This window comes from Pyrus communis, chromosome 15, assembly GCF_963583255.1.
Source record: "Pyrus communis chromosome 15, drPyrComm1.1, whole genome shotgun sequence".
NCBI classification, from domain to species: Eukaryota; Viridiplantae; Streptophyta; class Magnoliopsida; order Rosales; family Rosaceae; genus Pyrus; species Pyrus communis.
In genome coordinates, this window is record NC_084817.1 from 3,991,329 (window position 1) to 4,010,191 (window position 18,863).

Sequence of the window (18,863 nt, forward strand, 5' to 3'; positions counted from 1 at the left end):
ACAACACAATACATGGTTCAAAGTTTATCTGGCCTCCGAAAAAGTAAGCTTCCTTTGCAAAAAATCACTAGTGGATCTCTTTCTTAAGAAAAAAATAGAGAGCATATGTTAAATTTTTTTTGTCAGGCATATACTAATTCAGACAAAGAAAACGGGAAGAGAATATTATGTTTGTTGCTGGGCCAAAGGTGGGTGACAATAGATATACGATCCACCAGGTCTTGTATTGAAATTTTTTGTGAGAATCTCACAGATTTTTCAATCACATCAGTTTATCATACATCATGCAATCAGTTTTCGTCAAGTACTGTTTATATTCAATTTTAAATAAAAAAAATTTATAATGATTTTTTATCGTACAATGTACGATAAACAAATATGATTTGAGAATCTCCAGAATTCTCACAAAGAGAATTTGACAAGGATCCCCACTCACTGAGAAATTAATATTATGAAAGAAGAAGATATTCTCTCCTGATCTCTTCCACAAAGGCCACCCTTCGAAATTTCATCAAACGGTCAAAAATTATTATAACTTTTAAAGGGTCAAAACATGTGGACAGTTGGCTGAAATTTCAAAGATTCGGATCACTTGATCCTGTGACCTTAATGGAAGAGATCCGAAGAGAATCTTTTCTCTTATGAAAGATCTTTCCAGATATTTGGGCCCAGTTTGTTATTTGGGTGGGCCTCCCAGTTCACACCATCGTCCCTCTGGTCGGTTCATTCATCTATCCGCAGATTTACTTAATTGATTGACGTAGATAAACCATGATTGTTTAATTAATTAAAATATTAAATTAAACAATGAAGATAATTAGCACCCAAAAAAAAAAAAAAGAACAAATAAATAATGAAAAGATACGTTCAACAACTCACTCTGACCATCACTGTCGTTAATGGTATTGTATTAGGAGGAACTTGTTCCTTTGTGGTTGGTCAGAACTCAGAAGTGAACACCCAGCACTTGCAGTCTGCAGCTGTAAAGCCGTATTATAAGATTTTTTAATCAAAACGATATTTAAGATTGAAATAATTTTTTATTTTGATTCGTGAGATTTAAAATTAATAAAAATGATTTGTAAGATTGTTCAAAAGAATTGATGATAAACAATTTTAGGAACTACTTATATTGATTTTAAATCTCAAATACTAAAATGAGTAATTATAACTTGAATAATCTTATTCGTTCGCTTCAATTAAAATTGTTCTTAATTTTAATACAAGCTATATTACGAGACGAGAATAGAAACACAAAAATCTAAACATAAAATTAAACGAAGTTAATTATTTGGATAATGTTAAAGAGATCGAAATTTTAAATCAATTTTACAAACTAAATGATGTGCATCAACAAAAAACAAGTACGTTAATCGGCACTGAATTAATAATCCAATATTCTACAATTTCATAATTTAGTTTTGTAAATTTAATTTAAAAATTTTGGTCTCGCAAATTTAATTTTAAAAAATTTTAGTTTTCCTAATCACTTAACCTACAAATTAAATTTCCCAACATGTTTATTTACATCCACGTGGTTAAGAATATTATAGGCGTTCATAGGAATCTGCATTTCCTGAAAATTTGAACCCTCTCTGTCCCTCTCTGACTTCTCTGCAGCCAACTCTTCCCCCTCTACTCATTCACTTTCACCCTTTTATAGATTTTTTTTCTTTATGTTTTGGGGTCTGAAAGTTTAATTTTCCAATCCCAGTTGAGCACTTGCTCTGCACTGCTGAATCGAAGAATCAGCATCCAGCAAATGATCTTCTATTGTTCCTTGGTGGGGTGCTGTCTCTGCTCTGTTAATAGCTCTGGTGAGTCTGATTTTTTGCATGTTTAGATGGATAAGCATTCTATTTCTAAAAGTTTTAGACATTTTTTAGTGTTTGATTCGATCTTTTGGCGCCAAGTAACATATTTTCCAGTTACTTTAACAGAAGCAGATTACTATTGTTGTAAAGTTTCAAACTTAAATTAAAACAATGAAGATTTGATGTATCTGCCAAAAGGGTTTGAAAAGTTCAAATTTTAAATGTGGTTTTGTTTCTGGTGTCTCATGATTTTTTTATTTGGGGGTTTTGTGAGAGCTTTTTGTGATGCTTAATGCTGTAGGGTTTAATCAGAACTAGTTAATTATTGTGTTGTTAGAAAAGTAAAGATTTGATTAATCCTGAAAGAAAAAGGGGAACTTGGGATGTATCTACCAAAGGGGTTTGAAAAGTTCACATTTTTTAATGCCATTCTGATTTTAGTGTTTTGTGGTTTATTTTAGTTGGGTTTTAATGCAAGATTTTTGTGGTGTTTGATGGGGTAGGGTTTCAATGAAGGCCATAGAGAGGGAAAAGCTTTTGAAAGCTGGGGAAGTAAGCATGTCGGAGAAGCTTTCTTCCCATGGAGGTGAAGTTATACTGGAAGTTCAAAGCGAGGAGAGCAATGCAGCAAAAGGATCTCCCTCAAAAGGCTCAGAATATTCAGCTCCCAGGCAAAGCAAAATTGGCTCGCCCGCCAAAGCATCCGCTGAGTCCAGCAGTGGGTTCTCTAAGTCAGTCCCAGTGAGCCACGCTTCACCTGAATTTTCGAGAGCCAGTCCTGGCAAGCCTCCCAAGATTCCCACCCGCAATGAGAGTCTTGCTAGGAGGAAGTCACTAAATAGGTCAATGTACTCGAAACCAAAGTCAAGATTTGGTGAACCATCAGTAGGCATTGATCACAATATGTTTGAAGAAGATCAAGTTGGTGCAAATTCCCCTTATAGGGTTTCATTCAATAGGGCTTCCCCAATCGATAAATCAGGTATTAGGAGTGTTTCAATCGCAGGGAGTGGGAGGATACCGCCTTCTCCAGGCAGGATTAAAGAGCAGGAGGATGAAGAGATTTACAAGAAGGTTAAATTGAGTAGAGATAATAATAGGAAAGTGAAAATGAAAACTGTGGTCTTGCTTGAGTGGGTTGCTTTTCTGGTACTTCTGGCTTGTTTAGTGTCTAGCTTGACTATCGAGAAATTGGAGAATTATATGCTTTGGGGCCTGGAAATATGGAAATGGTGTGTTCTTGTGATGGTGATTTTCTGTGGAATGTTGGTTACGAATTGGTTTATGCATTTCATAGTGTTTGTGATCGAGAGGAATTTTTTGCTGAGGAAAAAGGTTTTGTATTTTGTTCATGGCATGAAAAAGAGCGTTCAGGTTTCGATTTGGTTGGCTCTGGTTCTTCTCACATGGCTACTGGTGTTCAATCGTGGGGTCGAGCGATCAGAGACTTCCACCAAGATTTTGAATTATGTCACATGGACTCTTGTTTCCATTCTTGTTGGGGCTATTTTGTGGTTGTTAAAAACTTTGTTCCTTAAGATTTTAGCATCTACTTTCCATGTCAATACCTTTTTCGATAGAATCCAAGAATCAATATTCCATCAGTACGTTCTGCAGACACTTTCAGGGCCGGCACTTATAGAGGAGGCTGAGAGGGTTGGGAAATGTCCGAGCACTGGGCAACTGAGTTTCAGGACAACAAAGAAGGCTAAGGCTGGGAAGGAGAAGGGGGTGATTGATATGGCAAAGCTTCAGAAGATGAAGCAAGAGAAGGTTTCAGCTTGGACCATGAAGGTATTGGTGGATGCAGTTTCGAGTTCAGGGCTGTCCACCATCTCCCATACATTGGATGAGATGGAAGGGGAAGCAGCTGAACAGATGGATACGGAGATTACTAATGAGATGCAAGCAACTGCCGCTGCCTATCACATTTTTTTGAACGTCGCACCACAGGGTTCCACGTGAGAAAACCAACCTTATTGTTTGGTTGTTATTTGTGATAGTCTGGTGCCCTTTTCATGTGTTTTCTTACATATCTTACATCTGAGTAGGTACATTGAGGAGGAGGACCTCATGAGGTTCATGATTAAGGAAGAGGTGGATTATGTGTTTCCGCTGTTTGATGGAGCAGAGACTAGACGTATTGACAGAAAATCTCTAACAGATTGGGTGGTAAGACCTTTTATTTTCATGTGTCTGGACTTCCACATTTAATTGTAATTATCGATTCTGTAGTCATGGAGTTTTATGTCTTGATTATACATATACATGCCTTATTATGAAATCATGCACATCTTACAATCTAAAACATATAGCAGGGGATGGAGAAAGGGAATGTGGTAACTCGAGTCTGTTTCTGTTTACATTGTTTCCCTTCATCATTACTCATCAGCGTCTGCACTTGGAGTCAATTTTGTTTAATGTTGAACCGCAAGGATAGATGAGAAAGCAGCGTCATTCCTTAGTCATGTACATAATTGAGCTGTTGGTGGTCTGCCTTACAAAATTCGTTCGGATAAAGAGGTGAAACATTTTTTGCCTTTCGGGTTTTGCAGGTGAAGGTCTACAATGGTCGCAAGGCATTGGCTCATTCTTTAAACGACACCAAAACAGCTGTAAGGCAGTTGAACAAACTTGTGACTGGCATCCTGGTTGTTATTACCATTGTAGTGTGGCTTCTATTGATGGAAATTGCGACCACAAAAGTACTTGTCCTCCTCTCGTCACAGCTCGTAGTTGCAGCTTTTATGTTTGGAAACACTTGCAAGAATATATTTGAAGCTATAATTTTTGTGTTTGTAATGCATCCATTCGATGTTGGTGACCGCTGTGTTGTTGATGGTGTTCCGGTAACTTTCACAACTCTTGTATCATTACATTCGTTTTCCTTAATCAAATTTCTAATACCTGGAAACCTGACAGTTGATGGTTGAGGAGATGAACATCTTAAGTACAGTCTTCTTGAAACTCAATATGGAGAAGGTATACTATCCGAATTCAGTTTTGTCCACGAAACCCATCAGCAATTACTTCAGAAGTCCAGACATGGGTGACGTTGTCGAATTCCAAATTGCTTTTTCGACAACAGTGGAGAGGATAGGCCTGCTGAAAGAGAAAATAAAGGAGTGAGTTAATCAAATCTTTTACTTGTTTATGTACGGGCTAGCACGGGTCAAGAAACATATATGTGTTAAAATTCCTGTCAAATAAACTGATATGTTACGCTACGAGATTAATCACAATTGTTATATCGTACAAACCGCGCATTCACACACGATTTCACTTGAGTAAAAAGTTTTAATTAACAGTCTAGCATCAATTTGTACTGCTTCTTTACGCTTACTCTTCTGCGATTTCATTTTGCTTGTTCAGGCATTTGGAGAGGAACTCGCAGCATTGGCATCCTTACCACAGAGTGGTAGTGATTGAAATCGAAAATCTCAACAAGTTAAAGATGGCCCTGTATGTCACTCACACGATGAACTTTCAAGAGTTTGGAGAAAAGAATAAGCGGAGAACTGAACTAGTCATCGAACTGAAGAAAATGTTGGAAGAGCTCCAAATCAAGTACAACCTGCCGCCCCAAGAAGTTCATCTCACTCAAACTAAATCAGACGCAGCTTTTGCCAACAAATGAGTTGTTGCGTGGTAAAAGGAAGAACTTTGATGATTTTGTTCTTTTTTTGCGGTAGGATTTTTTACGAAGTACAATTAGTTTCAGTAGCTGGTTGAGATTTCTGCACTTTTTTTGGTGGTAACTGGTAACTTCAGAATTCTTCATTTGAACAAGGTACTAAATTTACCTGGATTAATAACCAAAATATTTCTTCTGGTATGTCTTCAAATTTTGAAAGCTCAAATCATGTAAGGTGATGCCTATGCCTGTTTTCAGACGGGAAATTTCCGCACTCTTTTCTTTTTGTGCATTTTGGCCTTTGAATTGAATAAATTAAAAGACAATCATGAACTAAAAGTGAATTGGGTGCTAGAACGAGAAAATGTGTATGCGAAAATTGTCTCCCTTCAAAAGTCTGTACCCAAGAGGAAAATCTTCGGTCAGACTGCCTAACTACGTGGATGATCCAAATTCCATGCCATACGTGATGTGCCAAGTGCCATGTATGCTTTCTCAAATGCAATCCTGAATTCAAGTTTCAAAAGGAATCAGTTTCTAGCAGATCAAATCTATGGGATAACCTTATCCTCCATTCCCAGGCAGAGAATTTGCCACATAGGATATCTCAAAAGAGACACATCAGCTTTTCAAATCTCTAATTTCCACCCACCATTTCATTTGCTTCCATTTTCTCATCCAATATCTAAAGCTACCTATCCCAACTCTCCAAAAATAACACCACCTACATTTTGTACCAAGCAAAATTTAGACCCAAGAAATGGCTTCCGCTTCAATGGCCATGCCACTAATGTCTGCCACCCAAAACAGATTAACCCAAAACACAGAAGCACTTTTCAGATCAATCCCATTGAAGCCATCAAAGAAAGCTGCTTTTGTGAACCCAAAGCCCAAGGGCACGTTCAAGGTGGAGGCCTCTTTGAAAGAAAAGGCGGCGACAGGCCTAGCAGCGGCGGCATTGACAGCCTCCATGGTGATTCCTGAGGTGGCTGAGGCTGCAGGGTCTTCCGGGCTTACGCCGTCCTTGAACAACTTCTTGCTCAGCATTGCTGCTGGTGGAGTTGTGCTTGTAGCTATCATTGGTGCTGTTGTTGGGGTTTCCAACTTTGACCCAGTTAAGAGAGCCTAAGAAATTAAAGACTGAAACTTTTTCATGAATTAATTTTTATGTCTATTTCCTGTTATTCATAAACTGTTCTTGGTTAATTCTGCGTACTGTGCAACTCTGGATGATTATATGAAATATGTTTTTTTTTCTTCAAGTGAATTGGTTTTTTATTGTTCATAATAATTATCATGGGAAATACGCAAAAATAAGAACACAAAACAAACCGCAAAAATAGAACGGCTTATTGTTTGTTTAGTATCATTCCGTTTGTGTTTTCAATTCATATTTCCCTAGCTTCAAACACCAATAAATCTTAGGATGGAAAGGAGGAATGCCTCATTTTTCTTCATTCATTGAAAGATAAAAAAGATAATTGAAGCAATAGTCTTTCAACTTTGACTTAATTGGAGCTTTGGTCGTAAACTAAAAATTTGTAAGTATTGGATCCCTGAACTTGTAATAATGTGGAGCCATGATCCTTTTGGCTAACTCCATTGGAACTTTCATCCATCTTTGCCCCTTTAAACCTTTTATTTTGGATGAAAGTTCTAACGAAGTTAGCAAAAATGACTGTTGCTCCATATTATAACAAATTCAGAAACCAATACATATTTTTAGTTTAGGGACTAAAGCTCCAATTAAGCCAAAATTCAAGGACCAATTTTCTCAAAATAAAAACAAGCTTAAGGAAAGTCTCACTTTTGAAACCCTATGAACCCAATGAAGCTAACATAATAATCTAGTGTAAAACCAAATGCTGCAAACAATTGTTGCCTTTTTTTTTTCCCTGAAGAAATCAATAACTGTAAAAACTCCCATTCTTCTTCACTTCTTTTTTGGCTGTACAGCAATTCCCCCAACCAGTTTCTTGAGACTTCAGTAAAGCCACCCCATGCCCATGGACAAACCTTGCATCTTCCTCAGTGTAGACATGAGTTTCATTCAGCAACCTAAAAAATATGAAATGTTACACAGAAATTAATTGGATTCGAGCATTTTCGCACACCTTAGTGGAAAAAAAAAAAAAAAAGAAAAAAAAAAAAAAAAAAGAGCCAGGACTGCATGATGACTATTTTGAAGTGATCTTACGATAAAGAAACAGTTTTGTTCATGGTTGCAGAGGACATGAACTGAGCACCATTCAAGTAGTTTAGCTCCCCATCAATTCTTTCCTCTATCCTCCTGTCCATTTTCTCAGCGTTGATAGAAAACGGCTCGTCCGAGGCCTAATTAGAACATGGAACAAATTAATTAACTGATACTAATGCAATCCTATCAAATTAATTAAGCTAAGAGTGTATACTTAACATACCATAACCCATCCCCATGTATCTGCAAAAGATGGTATGTGAGCTGCATATGGCACCACATCTGCACAAACATGTAAAATGAAGTCACAAACAAGAAATGAATTAGACTAAACAACATGATGACGAAATCAATATCAATATCGGCAACTGTAATGTCAAAAAAGTATTGATAATATCAACAACATCGACTAGCGTTTCAACAACGTATTTGCATTTTATAAAGTGCAGTTAACTGCACCAGAGAACAACCCTACATATACACATGTGGGAGACTTACACTTGAAGACCTGTTTAATTGTGTTGTATATAGAGGTGAAGACCTCTTTGTGGGTGAAAATGCCTGCTGGACCAGCCTGCAAGTAAATTTTAAACACTACGTTTATTTACTGCAAAATGGTAAAAATTAAATGGGGCATATATGCATATGGTTAACATTATTTACCTGGGTCACAAAAATGCCACCATGATTAAGCTTAGGTTTAAGAATTTTGTCATAGAAGGATTTTGTGTAGAGTTGATAGCAAGGTCCTCCTTCAACCGGGTCTGCTAAATCTCCGACTATGATATCAAATTTTTCGCAACTCTTCTCCAATTCCGCCCTTTAATAACAATGTTACGTATAAGAGGTTAGGATGACTGTTTCGGAGCGTTAATAACAATTCGCAGGAGGAGCTAATAGTACACTTACTTGGCATCATTTATAATAAGGTTAAGCTTATGATGAGAAAATGCCTCCTGATTCACTGTCAAATGCCTGCGGCAGAAATCAACCACCTCCTGCAATAGGTGCCACAAATTATTTTATTTATTTTATGTCTTTCATTTGGCGCAAAACCAAGTGATGTTTTAAAATTCATACAGTCGACCTCACTTAATAGGATAAGGCTTAGTTGTTATTGCTAAAATCATCCCACAATCTTTACCTATATTATGATTAGTTACCTGATCGATGTCACACATGGTAACTTTGTCCAGTAATTTGTGCTTGAGTGCTTCCCTTGCAGCTGACCCTTCCCCACCTCCCATTATGAATACACGTTCAGGCCTGCACTTCTTAAAACTAATTAATTAGTTGAAGGTGGACGCAACTAATCATACAAAATAAATTAAAAACAAAATCATTCCAACAAATAAATTAAAAACTAAAATAAAAAGGCTTAATTGTAGCAATGGTCTCTCAACATCACCTCTAGCTTATTTTTAGTTCCTAAACTCTCATATTAGTTTCTTTAGTCCTCAAACTTAGAAATGTGTTATACCATTGACCCTTTTCACTGGCATCATCTATTTTTTCCGTTAAATTCAGCAATATATTTGGAATTTCATCCCACATCACTAGTGAAAAATAAATTTAAAAATGAGAAAAACCCTAAAAAAAATCAGATTTTTTTTTTTGTGTGTGTAAAATTGAATACATAGGAATTATTTTTAGTAGTACAATATGTGATTTGTTAGTTGTTTAAGTCCAACAAAAGTTTGATTTCCTACAAACTTTGAAATTACATTGCCTAATATTTACAAGTCGCTAAAGTCCAACCATTGTCATTATGTGTTTTTATAGTTCAAATTTCTTTTTTTTTTCTTCTAAGTTTTAGATATTAATTTATGAATTTTCGTTAGTTGTTTAGCTTATTCTATTGTTTTTTTGAAGTTTTAAGTTGAAGGTCCAATATACCCTAGATTTAACAGAAAAAAGACAACGTTAGTGAATAGGACCAACGGTGCAAAAACGTTTTAAGTTCGAGAATAAAAAAAACTAATATAAGAGTTCAGACTAAGCTTAAACTAAGGACAAAATTCAAGAACCATTGCTACAATTAAGCAAAAAAAATCTAAAGATTCTAAAAACATGCTAAGGTACTAACCACCAATAAGAGCACCTATATAATTATATGGTGATCAACAAGTAATTAAATGAATGTTAATTTAGAGGAGGGCTGACTTTGGGTGACATAAGAGTGCAGGATGTATCAAGCATTCATGATATATAAATTCATCCACTTCTGCACTTTGCATCTTCCCATCAATCATCAGTACCTGTATACAATTTATACACACAAATTACACAATATCAGCATCAACGTCCCGTTACTACTATTAAAAAGAAATCACATTTAAAAAGGAGACTCGAACTTAAAACCTCTTCCGTAGCTTAAAAAGAGAAATATCACAAACCTTCCCGAAACGCTTTGTGTCCAATAAAGCTATCTCCTGGTACTCGCTAGTTCCTTTATGCAGCACACTGTAGAGACAAGACCAACACACAAACATAAGTGAAAGAAACCCTGAAGAAAGAAGAAAAATACAGTATGATCTGGAGACGCATATTACTAACAAGAAGTTTTGAACAAGAAGTAGGCTATATCCAGAGTTCGAAACCCTCTGCAATTAAAAAAAGAATATGTGAAAATTTACAAACCCGTTGACATTGAGAGCAAATGACCATTTGAGATCGTCATCAATGGTTTCTTCATACCAGGAACTATCTGTATCTCTCTCTATGTGGTTGCTACCGTTTAGTAGTACCACTGCTTTAGGATCAAACTTCTCACTGAATTTTGAGAACCCATTTCCGTTTGCATGGTAAAACTCAACAGCCTCACCCATTTTTTTTGGGAAAATTAGAGAAGAAACCTAGACAGGAACTTTAGGGTCTGGATTAGGACTTAGAGGAAATGAGAGGGTTTGCAGTGCAGGTTGGCAGAAAGGAGAGGGGGTTAGCTGCTTTATATAGTGGCACAGGAAACTCGATAAACTATAAGGGCACCCAAATAAATAAATGAAAGATCAAATCTATGCACTGGTAATTGCTAAGTCAGAAGATTAATCTGTATATTATTAGGAGCACGGGTAATGATTTTGTCACTAGCTTGCAATATCACGAACTTTCTGTTGCACTTCCCACAAGCAAAATTAGTACGTAAGCCATGCCATCATAATAAAAATCTAAAGACACGCCGTGTAGAATATGAGTTTGAAATTCATTCTTAACCACTGGGTCACCCCGTGGTAGATAAATGGGATTAGGAAGTTGGATTGAGCAAGTTTTAGGAAAAATACAGTGACAAATTGCAAACGGTACGCCAAGCAATTTGCAGTCATTATAAAACGTGTTGGATACCAAAGTTAGTGTCCCTCCCATGAAACGAAACGCACGCGTAGGAGCACAGTTGGCATTGCCAAGTGTGCAAAAGTTACACCTGGCGTGATCTTACAGGACAAAAGCACATACGTGGGACCCACTTGGGATTGTGGCCTCCTTTGCAAAACTTTGTATTGCATATGCGTTTCTTTCCACACCTAAAATGTGTTGTGAGAATGCATGCGATGGGTGTGTGAGTTATCCATTTGCTTGTTTGTTTCTGGTTACTTGCCCACAAACATGATTTTGGCCTGCGAAGTGGGGTGTAAGCATGTCCCACTAAGCAAAAGCTTGGAATGGATTTCATGGAGTAGATGGGCCCCACATCCATGTTTGGGATGAGTAATTTTTTGATGTATTCAGAACACCTTTATGTGATGACATTATTCTACTTAAAGTATAATAATATATTATAGAAGTACTAGATATCAACTGAACCTTGTCGTCTAATTATAACCCTAAATAACGTGATAAGATTCTGAATGCACTAAATTTATCTCTTGAAAATAGCCTGTGGGCCACACATTTGCTATTGTGGGAGAGAGGGTAAATAGATTGGAGGAGGGGAGGAGGCGTCCTCAATTGAGCGTGGGGTGAATCCACTAAGCTATTTTTGTGGAACACCCACTCCTTCACACTAGGTTTTCATTAGCTTCCTCATCATCTCATCCATCCCATGTTTCGTTATCTTCTTTACTTTGTTTATTATTGTGTGCATTATTTGATGTCTTTCATGCCACGTCTCAGATGACCATATCACCCATTTGCCCTCGTACTATGCCAAAAGTCTAAAAACCTTTGTAATTGCATGCACGAGTTCCCATTTGGAATTGAGATTACCAGTAGGGTAACTTAAAACAATAACATTGCAAATGGGAACTACATTAGGAATTACCCTTAATCTCTTATTGTTAGAGACACTCAAGCTCTTATTGTTTTAAGTTACCCTATTAGGTCTTTGACCACCACTCAACTAGTGCCTAACGGACTTTAGAACATTTTTGAAAGTTGAAAACTCTTTAAGGGGGGACAAGGGTAGAAAAAATTATTGCATCAAACCCAGCACCATAAGGCGTTGTGGTCTTTGTTAATTGTAAGGGCAGCTCACAATCATATATATTTAGGGTTACGGTTAAGTCAACTTTCACAGTCTAATAGGCACTTTACTAGTTCCCACGCCAAGTCAAACCTTTTTCTGTAGTTCAATATATTTTCCATGGAAAAGGGTCAACTTAGAGTTTATATTTAGAGGATCCTAATAGATACTGATAAATATATAAATATACGGGAACAGATATGTGACATCCCTTTTTATAAGTTTTGACACGTTTTTATGAAACTCATTTTGTAATTTCAACAATCAGAACCTTAGAAGTTTATTACTAAGTCAAACAAATGGGAATATGATTGTTAAAATGCAAAAAACTTCTCCATCACTCGTTATATCGATTACACATAAACACTTACGTACTTTTCAAAATAAAAGATATAGAATTATGCAATCGGACTTTGCAGTGGGATTATTCTTAGTCTTCAATTGAAGAAACCTCGGAAGATAATGAGCAATGACACACCATTTGTATTAATCTACAAATCCACCAAAAGAAAATATTAAAATATACACACAATAAAAGAAATTTCTGTTGAAATAAAGTTGACCTTAATGGAGGCAGATTCTCTGCCCTTCCATTTTTCGTGCCTTCCTGTTTATGTGGTCACGATTAAGTCACGTCAATACTTAATATTACTATTCTTTTTTGTCTTATTATCTCTATAAAAAAAACATATAAAATGTTGACGTGGCTTAATCGTGACCACACAAAACAAGAGGGCACGAGAAGTGGGAGGGCAGAGAATCTGCCTCCATGATTAATATCATGACTCGTCAGCATTTACATTTGAGTGATGAGGCGTGCTTGGTGCTCCCCACTATTACCAGAATATCAATCTCTCTCTCTGCAAAATGCAGAATGAGGAATTGAGATCCTCGCCAAACCTCTATGTCCAAACTCGATGAATCCGAAAATTCAGACTGTTCAAGTGAGAGAGATCCGAGCCGTTTAAGGCTTGGTTTTGTGTGAAGTGGACCAATGTGATAGTTAATGAGAGCCGCATGATTTAAAATGAATGGTCCGAATTTCTTGATTCGTCAGCTCTTAACACAAAGATCTGAGAGGATCTCAATTCCATAATAAGGTTCTTTCCCCCCAATTGGAATTTCCACAAAACAAAATGGGATTGAGGACAAAACCCACTGTCAATTTTCAATCTTCTCTCACTTTTGGGTAACGTGGGTTTTGTGCTTTGTTTTGTTCCTCCAAAAACCTAAAACCCTTTTGGCTCACGATATTGTTGTCGTAAAAAGTGTGATGCTCTTGAGTAACATGCCGTCAAATTGTCTTGCACACGTGTTGTTAGGGTTTCTTAGTGCTGGAACTGGAAGCTGACCTACAAATGATGTCAATCTGATAAGATTATATTTCTTTCAAGCGGACAGCAAAAATTTTGTTTCGCTTTGGTGTATCATTTGCATCGAGATTTTTACACGTTAGATTTGGTCATCTAAAGGCCAAAAGTAAAAACCCTAGTAGGTATAAGACACTGCGAAACATACTACAAAATCTCAGTGGATCGATGAGGAACAATCGTACGTACATCATACAATTACAATACACATGGTTTGTGAGTTGAGAGAGTATAATTGCAAAAGAGAACACAAGAGTTAGTGCTGAAGAGGGACCAAAACTCAAATTGGCTTCCGTGATATGGACGGAAGCCTGCATTGTATTTCAGTGTTAGAAAAATATGGTAAAAGTGAACGATCAAATGCATGCATAAAAAGAAAAATGGTGGCCTTCCTCAGGCCTGCCTGCCTGCCTGCCTGGTCAACTAATTATCTTAGCCTTTTTGCTTATTGGTTTAATCCCGAAAATTAAATAATAGACTTGTAATTAAGCTAGTCTAATTTGGAGTAGGATCCTCTCCAGATCCTCTTTGTGGGAATTCGGGGATCAATCAATTGTGTCTGTTCGTAGTATATCGTACGGTTAGAAATTATTTTATATTTTATATTTAAAATTGAAAATAAATAGTACCTAATGAAAACAAACCGCACGATGTACGATGAACATACACGATTGATTGATCTTCTGGATCCTCTGACAAAGAGAATCCGAAGAGGATCCTTGTCCGTCTAATTTATCCGCCGTATGAAAACAACACGTGCATGATTGTATTTAACTGGTAAGACCTAAACCCATTATCCATCAGTAAGCAAAGAAATAGCCAATCTCACTAAAGAAAAATTCGTTTACCCTAAACAAATAATCCATGGGGACATCAAAAAGAAAATAAATCCTATGAGAAATGACGCGGCACGAAGCCAACGATTATAAGTTTTTGTGAGAAATACCAAAGGTTGTATTTGATTAATTGATGAAAGATGATTACAATGAAGCATCCATTGGCTTAACTAAACGGATTACAACTCCCTAGGACAACTCAAAGGGCTTAGGTAATTAAAACGAAAGCAAATGACATTAATCGGGTACAAACAAAAAATTTAATTTTTACTACAGAACTTAAAATGCAATTTTGGAAGCCTTAACTATCTTGGATGGTCAAAATCCATCATATGTCACGAGAAGGGTGTGAGTGTGAATTGTGACGTCGTTCCCTTTCCGAAAAAGTGTCATTAGCCAAAATCGTAACTCGAACGCTAAGTTTGCAAATTCCCGCTGCATCACCTTGTCTTCCGTCGGTCCATTTCCTTTTCAAGCCACTCGGCCTTTTGTTCTATATCAGGTACTTCCCAACTTGATCCTCTTGTTCAAATTTAAACATAGCCAGGCTTTGTAAGAGTGAGTTAGTTACACCAATTGCCAACAATCTGCAAAGATTTGGCTATCATTGATATACAAACTCTCCAGAAAAGCTGGCGCAATCCACCGCAAGGAATCCTTCAAGTCAGAATCTCTCCCCGCCGTTGAAGAATTTGTCACAACCTTAGGATGCTCGAGAAGAGGCAATGGTGAAGGGTACCTATTTCTCACATCTTCTGGAAAGATGTGAGCCTAAACATTCAACAACAACAACAAAAATTATATCAATCAAACAATATAATGGTACATAAAATTCCTGAAAAAATTTATCATATCAGTAAAAATCCTCTTCTTCAAAGCTGAAGTTGAAGTTGATTGCAGCCCCCCGTAAATTTGGAGCGTTCAAGGAAAAGTTGGAAAACAAATCACAAAACACGCGGAGATTTGAACGAGAAATATTAAGAACAAAAGAAAGTAAATTTGGAGTATTGATCTTGGCCTTCACAACGCAACCACCAGCACCATGATCGCATCCACAGAATACTAGTTGTAGATGCTGATTATGTCTACACCATCGGATGACAACCATTTGCCGGAATCTGAGTAACACCAAACTCTTAAGGGGACGAAACCCTGAGCTGACGTCTTCAATCCATTGCCCTAGAAACCATGCATTGGACAACTCCAGATGTCTAAGTGTTTGACAAGAGCAAATATCAATGCCGCGCATCCCAAAGTGAAATCTATCACTAGCTCAATATCTAAATGATTCAATATCTATACCTTCAACTTTAATCCTCGCGTTTCCAGAGCATGTAAAACGGTATTGAATGGGAAACACCTAATAACCTCCAAGGATTTGGGGCTCGAGCTCGAAAGTTTAGCGTTACTCCGTAAACCACATGAAGTAAGGGACAAACACTCGCTAGGACACCCAGAAATTAATCTCATGTGATCGTGCAAATGCACGTATTCGAGGGGCATAGTTTTCAAAGATATATATGGAAGACTTGTGGAACTCATGTTCTTGTCCTTTATTCTTACGCTCTCCAAAATTTAGGGTGGTTAAAGATTTTGTACTGAAAACTGTCTGCGGCATGGCGTATCTGCCGGTGGCGTTCCATGCTTTGTGATGAGTACAAGGGCTGATGTCTAACTCTTTAACGTTACTCTCAACTGGCAAATGGTCTTATACCACTGTGGTAAGGAGGAGAGTTGCCCTTGCACCACGGCATGAGTCCGAACCCGTCAGCTCTCTAATCTAACAAATCCATCGTTTGACAAAAAAAAAAAAATTACTCTCAACTGCAAGATTCAACCACTTACCTATGATCGCGAAGCCTTGTAAACACTTCATTCGAAGCATAAATTGTCCACATCACACTTCATCTTTCTCGTAGCGCTTCGGAGACCTTTGCTAGAACCTAGTGAACGATATCCTCTTCTTACAATAGTTACCCAAAGGCTGCTCATCGTAGTCAAAATGTAATAGGGCAACTAAGGGCCATGCGCGTGCACATTGGTTCGAAAGAATGCTGGCCCCAACGGCGGGTTTGGCGGCCAAGGTTTCGAGAATTTGGAAAACAAGGTGGTCAGGTAATCGGGGGGTGTACGTCTCCAAAGGTACCAGACTTCGTTTTTGATCAACATCGTCTCCACTGTGCCTTTTGATCTTGTTTGTGTTTCCGCTGTCGTTGCGGGAGTCTGCGGTTTTTCTTTTCGGCAATGATCAACGCTCTTTGAAATGCATCGATACACAGAACAAATCAGTTTATAAGAACAAATCAGTTTGGTGCAATGTTACCAGTTTATTTCTCTAATAACAAGTGGGTTGAAAGATACAGATATCAGAGGCAATTCACCATCATTTTTCACTCATTTGAAAACAAAAGTAACGTGAACAAAACCGAAATACGAAAACCCGAGGAGTTTATCAAATAACAAAATAGTATTCTTCCTCTCCTGATTTCAACAAAAACCTGTTTGCTAACATAATGCTACATAGCAATGTCGTTGGAAAAACAGACCCAAACAACTAACTCAGTTTAAGCTACTGCAACTGGAACTGGCTCTATGTTGATTGCTGCGGGTGGAACGGGAAGATACTGTTCTTCCTTGGGGGTGTGGATGGTCACCAAATCAGGCAATGGGGTCATTGGTCCCTGCTTGCCCTTGGGATCCCAGTCAAGCATGATCTTCACCTTAATACCAAGCACACCCTGTTGCAGTTGCCAGAGCAAAGACACAATTAACTACACTTGTCGAAAAGAAAATAAGCAAAAATCGCAGGATCACTTCATTTGCAAGTTGCAACAAAAGATCGGTAGGAGAAGAAGCTAACCTGTCTAAGAAGAACGTGCCTCACGGCTGAGTCAATGTACTCATTGACGGGCTGACCAGAGGAAATCATGTACCCATCCTTAAACTTCATTGACTTGGCACGTGCTGCCCTGAGCTTTCCACTAACAATAACCTGCAAAAAGATTAAGATTAGATTTCAGGAGCCAATTTCAACACCCCGACTAAAAAGACTTCATTAATTGTTCAAAAGGACAAAAGTAGGCTTAAGGGATACCTCACATCCCTTTGCACCACTCTCCATGACGAATCTCAGCACACCATAGCAAGCCCTATAACATCAAAATATCTCAGTAACAACACAACATGTCAACATATCGTCAGATAATTATATGTAAACGGAAAGTAGTTCAAGAACTCTTAAAGATGTGGGAAAATATCCCAAACTCCAAGCACCTTAACAGTTGCACAAGAAGCCTGACAAACTCCAACAAGGTTTTAATTTGAGCATTGATAAAATCAACCCAATGGTTCACGGGCAACGAGCTACGGGTATAAAGTATAAAAAACAATGCTGATTGCCTTCCGTGTGGTGTAACGTGTGATTCGGAACCATTCAATGATTATAATTTCTCCATCCAATAACCAAAGCCGGGAAAGAACATGAATTTATCAATCCTAAGCTAACAAAATATAGATGGAATGAGCAATTATCGTCATCCTCAGACACGACGTCAGCAACAACTACATCATAGCCTACTCGCTGAAAAGATGACTTCTAACATAATTATATGAATTTTGTATTGAGATAACAAAATGAAAAATGAATTGAACCTGCGAACAGCGAGGCCTCCCAGGAGCTTGTATCGGAGAGATTCAGCCTGAGCAATGGCACAGAGTCCTCTGTTGTTCACCTTCTCAGCATAGAGCTCGACGCTGTTCTCGGGGAACTTGAATCTCTTCTGAACAATAGATGTCAGCTCCCTAATCCTCCTTCCCTTCTCGCCTATTGCACATATAGGCACACATATAAATACATAGATATTTAAACTAATACGTAATTATCAAAATTAATCTCAGTAAATTCGATTAACAAACAGAATTACATATCAAGAGTGAGATTTACCGAGGACGTTTTGAGTGCGAGTGGCTCGGATGATGATCTCAGTGCGGACAGGGGTGACCCTGACTTCGACGCCGGAGTAGCCGTCCTCCGCCAGCTCTCTGGTCAGAACCTCGTTCAGCTCGGCGAAGAAAACTCCGTCGGCCACAAACTATCAAATCACAGAACAAAACACGACTGATTGATTGACTGACTGTATAATAATTTGAGTGATTGACTGACTGTATAATAATTTGAGATTTGATATGATGCGAAATAGGTTATTAGGGTTCTGGGGTGTTCTAGGGTTAGGGTTTACCTTTCGCTTCTTGCTCATCTGGGTAGCAGCCGCCATGTTGTTGGGTGAAATCGGAGGAGATCAGAGAAACACTGAGCTTCGGCGCTTTCGGCGTTTTCTTGCAAAAAACCCTAATTTGCTTCAGTAGAGGCTTTGATTGACACATTTTGTTTGGTATATAAAGGAGGGAGGGAAGAGGGTGATCTGACGGTCCATTTCGTGATCATGAACTTAGACGGATGAGATTTAGTTGAGCCCGTTATCTCTTCTTTTTTTGTTGGTAAAATAGGTGGGCTAAGCCCAACAAGTAGCTCCTTTCTTCTCAAATGCACACAA

General features: G+C 37.8%; 4 protein-coding genes across 4 annotated transcripts; 2 read left to right on the forward strand and 2 right to left on the reverse strand.

The window, feature by feature from the left end:
• The first annotated feature begins 1,552 nt into the window (after nt 1-1,552).
• On the forward strand, nt 1,553-5,649 carry LOC137717308 (mechanosensitive ion channel protein 10-like). Its single transcript, XM_068456619.1, has 6 exons — nt 1,553-1,817; nt 2,318-3,775; nt 3,866-3,986; nt 4,370-4,663; nt 4,737-4,939; nt 5,187-5,649. The coding sequence occupies exons 2-6, from the start codon at nt 2,325-2,327 to the stop codon at nt 5,449-5,451; spliced, it is 2,334 nt and encodes a 777-aa protein (XP_068312720.1). The 5' UTR covers nt 1,553-1,817; nt 2,318-2,324; the 3' UTR covers nt 5,452-5,649.
• Nucleotides 5,650-6,113: 464 nt separating this feature from the next.
• LOC137717311 (uncharacterized) lies at nt 6,114-6,710 on the forward strand. Its single transcript, XM_068456621.1, has one exon. The coding sequence runs from the start codon at nt 6,209-6,211 to the stop codon at nt 6,575-6,577; it is 369 nt and encodes a 122-aa protein (XP_068312722.1). The 5' UTR covers nt 6,114-6,208; the 3' UTR covers nt 6,578-6,710.
• A 159-nt stretch (nt 6,711-6,869) lies between these two features.
• Nucleotides 6,870-10,550, reverse strand: LOC137717309 (thermospermine synthase ACAULIS5-like). Its single transcript, XM_068456620.1, has 10 exons — nt 10,286-10,550; nt 10,042-10,108; nt 9,809-9,903; nt 8,809-8,911; nt 8,555-8,643; nt 8,309-8,465; nt 8,144-8,219; nt 7,869-7,927; nt 7,646-7,782; nt 6,870-7,506 (listed from the first exon to the last, which is right to left on the reverse strand). The coding sequence occupies exons 1-10, from the start codon at nt 10,471-10,473 to the stop codon at nt 7,353-7,355; spliced, it is 1,125 nt and encodes a 374-aa protein (XP_068312721.1). The 5' UTR covers nt 10,474-10,550; the 3' UTR covers nt 6,870-7,352.
• Nucleotides 10,551-16,676: 6,126 nt separating this feature from the next.
• On the reverse strand, nt 16,677-18,674 carry LOC137718384 (small ribosomal subunit protein uS3x-like). The gene is made up of 6 exons (XM_068457923.1): nt 18,549-18,674; nt 18,254-18,401; nt 17,962-18,133; nt 17,405-17,459; nt 17,171-17,302; nt 16,677-17,048 (listed from the first exon to the last, which is right to left on the reverse strand). The coding sequence occupies exons 1-6, from the start codon at nt 18,582-18,584 to the stop codon at nt 16,875-16,877; spliced, it is 717 nt and encodes a 238-aa protein (XP_068314024.1). The 5' UTR covers nt 18,585-18,674; the 3' UTR covers nt 16,677-16,874.
• Nucleotides 18,675-18,863: the final 189 nt, after the last annotated feature.

Excerpts from the sequence above, each read along its gene's own strand:
- LOC137717308 (XM_068456619.1), top strand. The coding sequence starts at position 2,325 with ATGAAGGCCATAGAGAGGGAAAAGCTTTTGAAAGCTGGGGAAGTAAGC. Across the intron at positions 3,776-3,865 it reads GTCGCACCACAGGGTTCCAC|GTACATTGAGGAGGAGGACC; the intron begins GTGAGAAAACCA and ends ACATCTGAGTAG. Across the intron at positions 3,987-4,369 it reads AATCTCTAACAGATTGGGTG|GTGAAGGTCTACAATGGTCG; the intron begins GTAAGACCTTTT and ends CGGGTTTTGCAG.
- LOC137717311 (XM_068456621.1), top strand. The coding sequence starts at position 6,209 with ATGGCTTCCGCTTCAATGGCCATGCCACTAATGTCTGCCACCCAAAAC.
- LOC137717309 (XM_068456620.1), bottom strand. The coding sequence starts at position 10,473 with ATGGGTGAGGCTGTTGAGTTTTACCATGCAAACGGAAATGGGTTCTCA. Across the intron at positions 10,109-10,285 it reads TTTGCTCTCAATGTCAACGG|TGTGCTGCATAAAGGAACTA; the intron begins GTTTGTAAATTT and ends TTGTCTCTACAG. Across the intron at positions 7,507-7,645 it reads AACAAAACTGTTTCTTTATC|GTTGCTGAATGAAACTCATG; the intron begins GTAAGATCACTT and ends CATATTTTTTAG.
- LOC137718384 (XM_068457923.1), bottom strand. The coding sequence starts at position 18,584 with ATGGCGGCTGCTACCCAGATGAGCAAGAAGCGAAAG. Across the intron at positions 18,402-18,548 it reads AGATGAGCAAGAAGCGAAAG|TTTGTGGCCGACGGAGTTTT; the intron begins GTAAACCCTAAC and ends GTGATTTGATAG. Across the intron at positions 17,460-17,961 it reads GGAGGCCTCGCTGTTCGCAG|GGCTTGCTATGGTGTGCTGA; the intron begins GTTCAATTCATT and ends TTGATGTTATAG.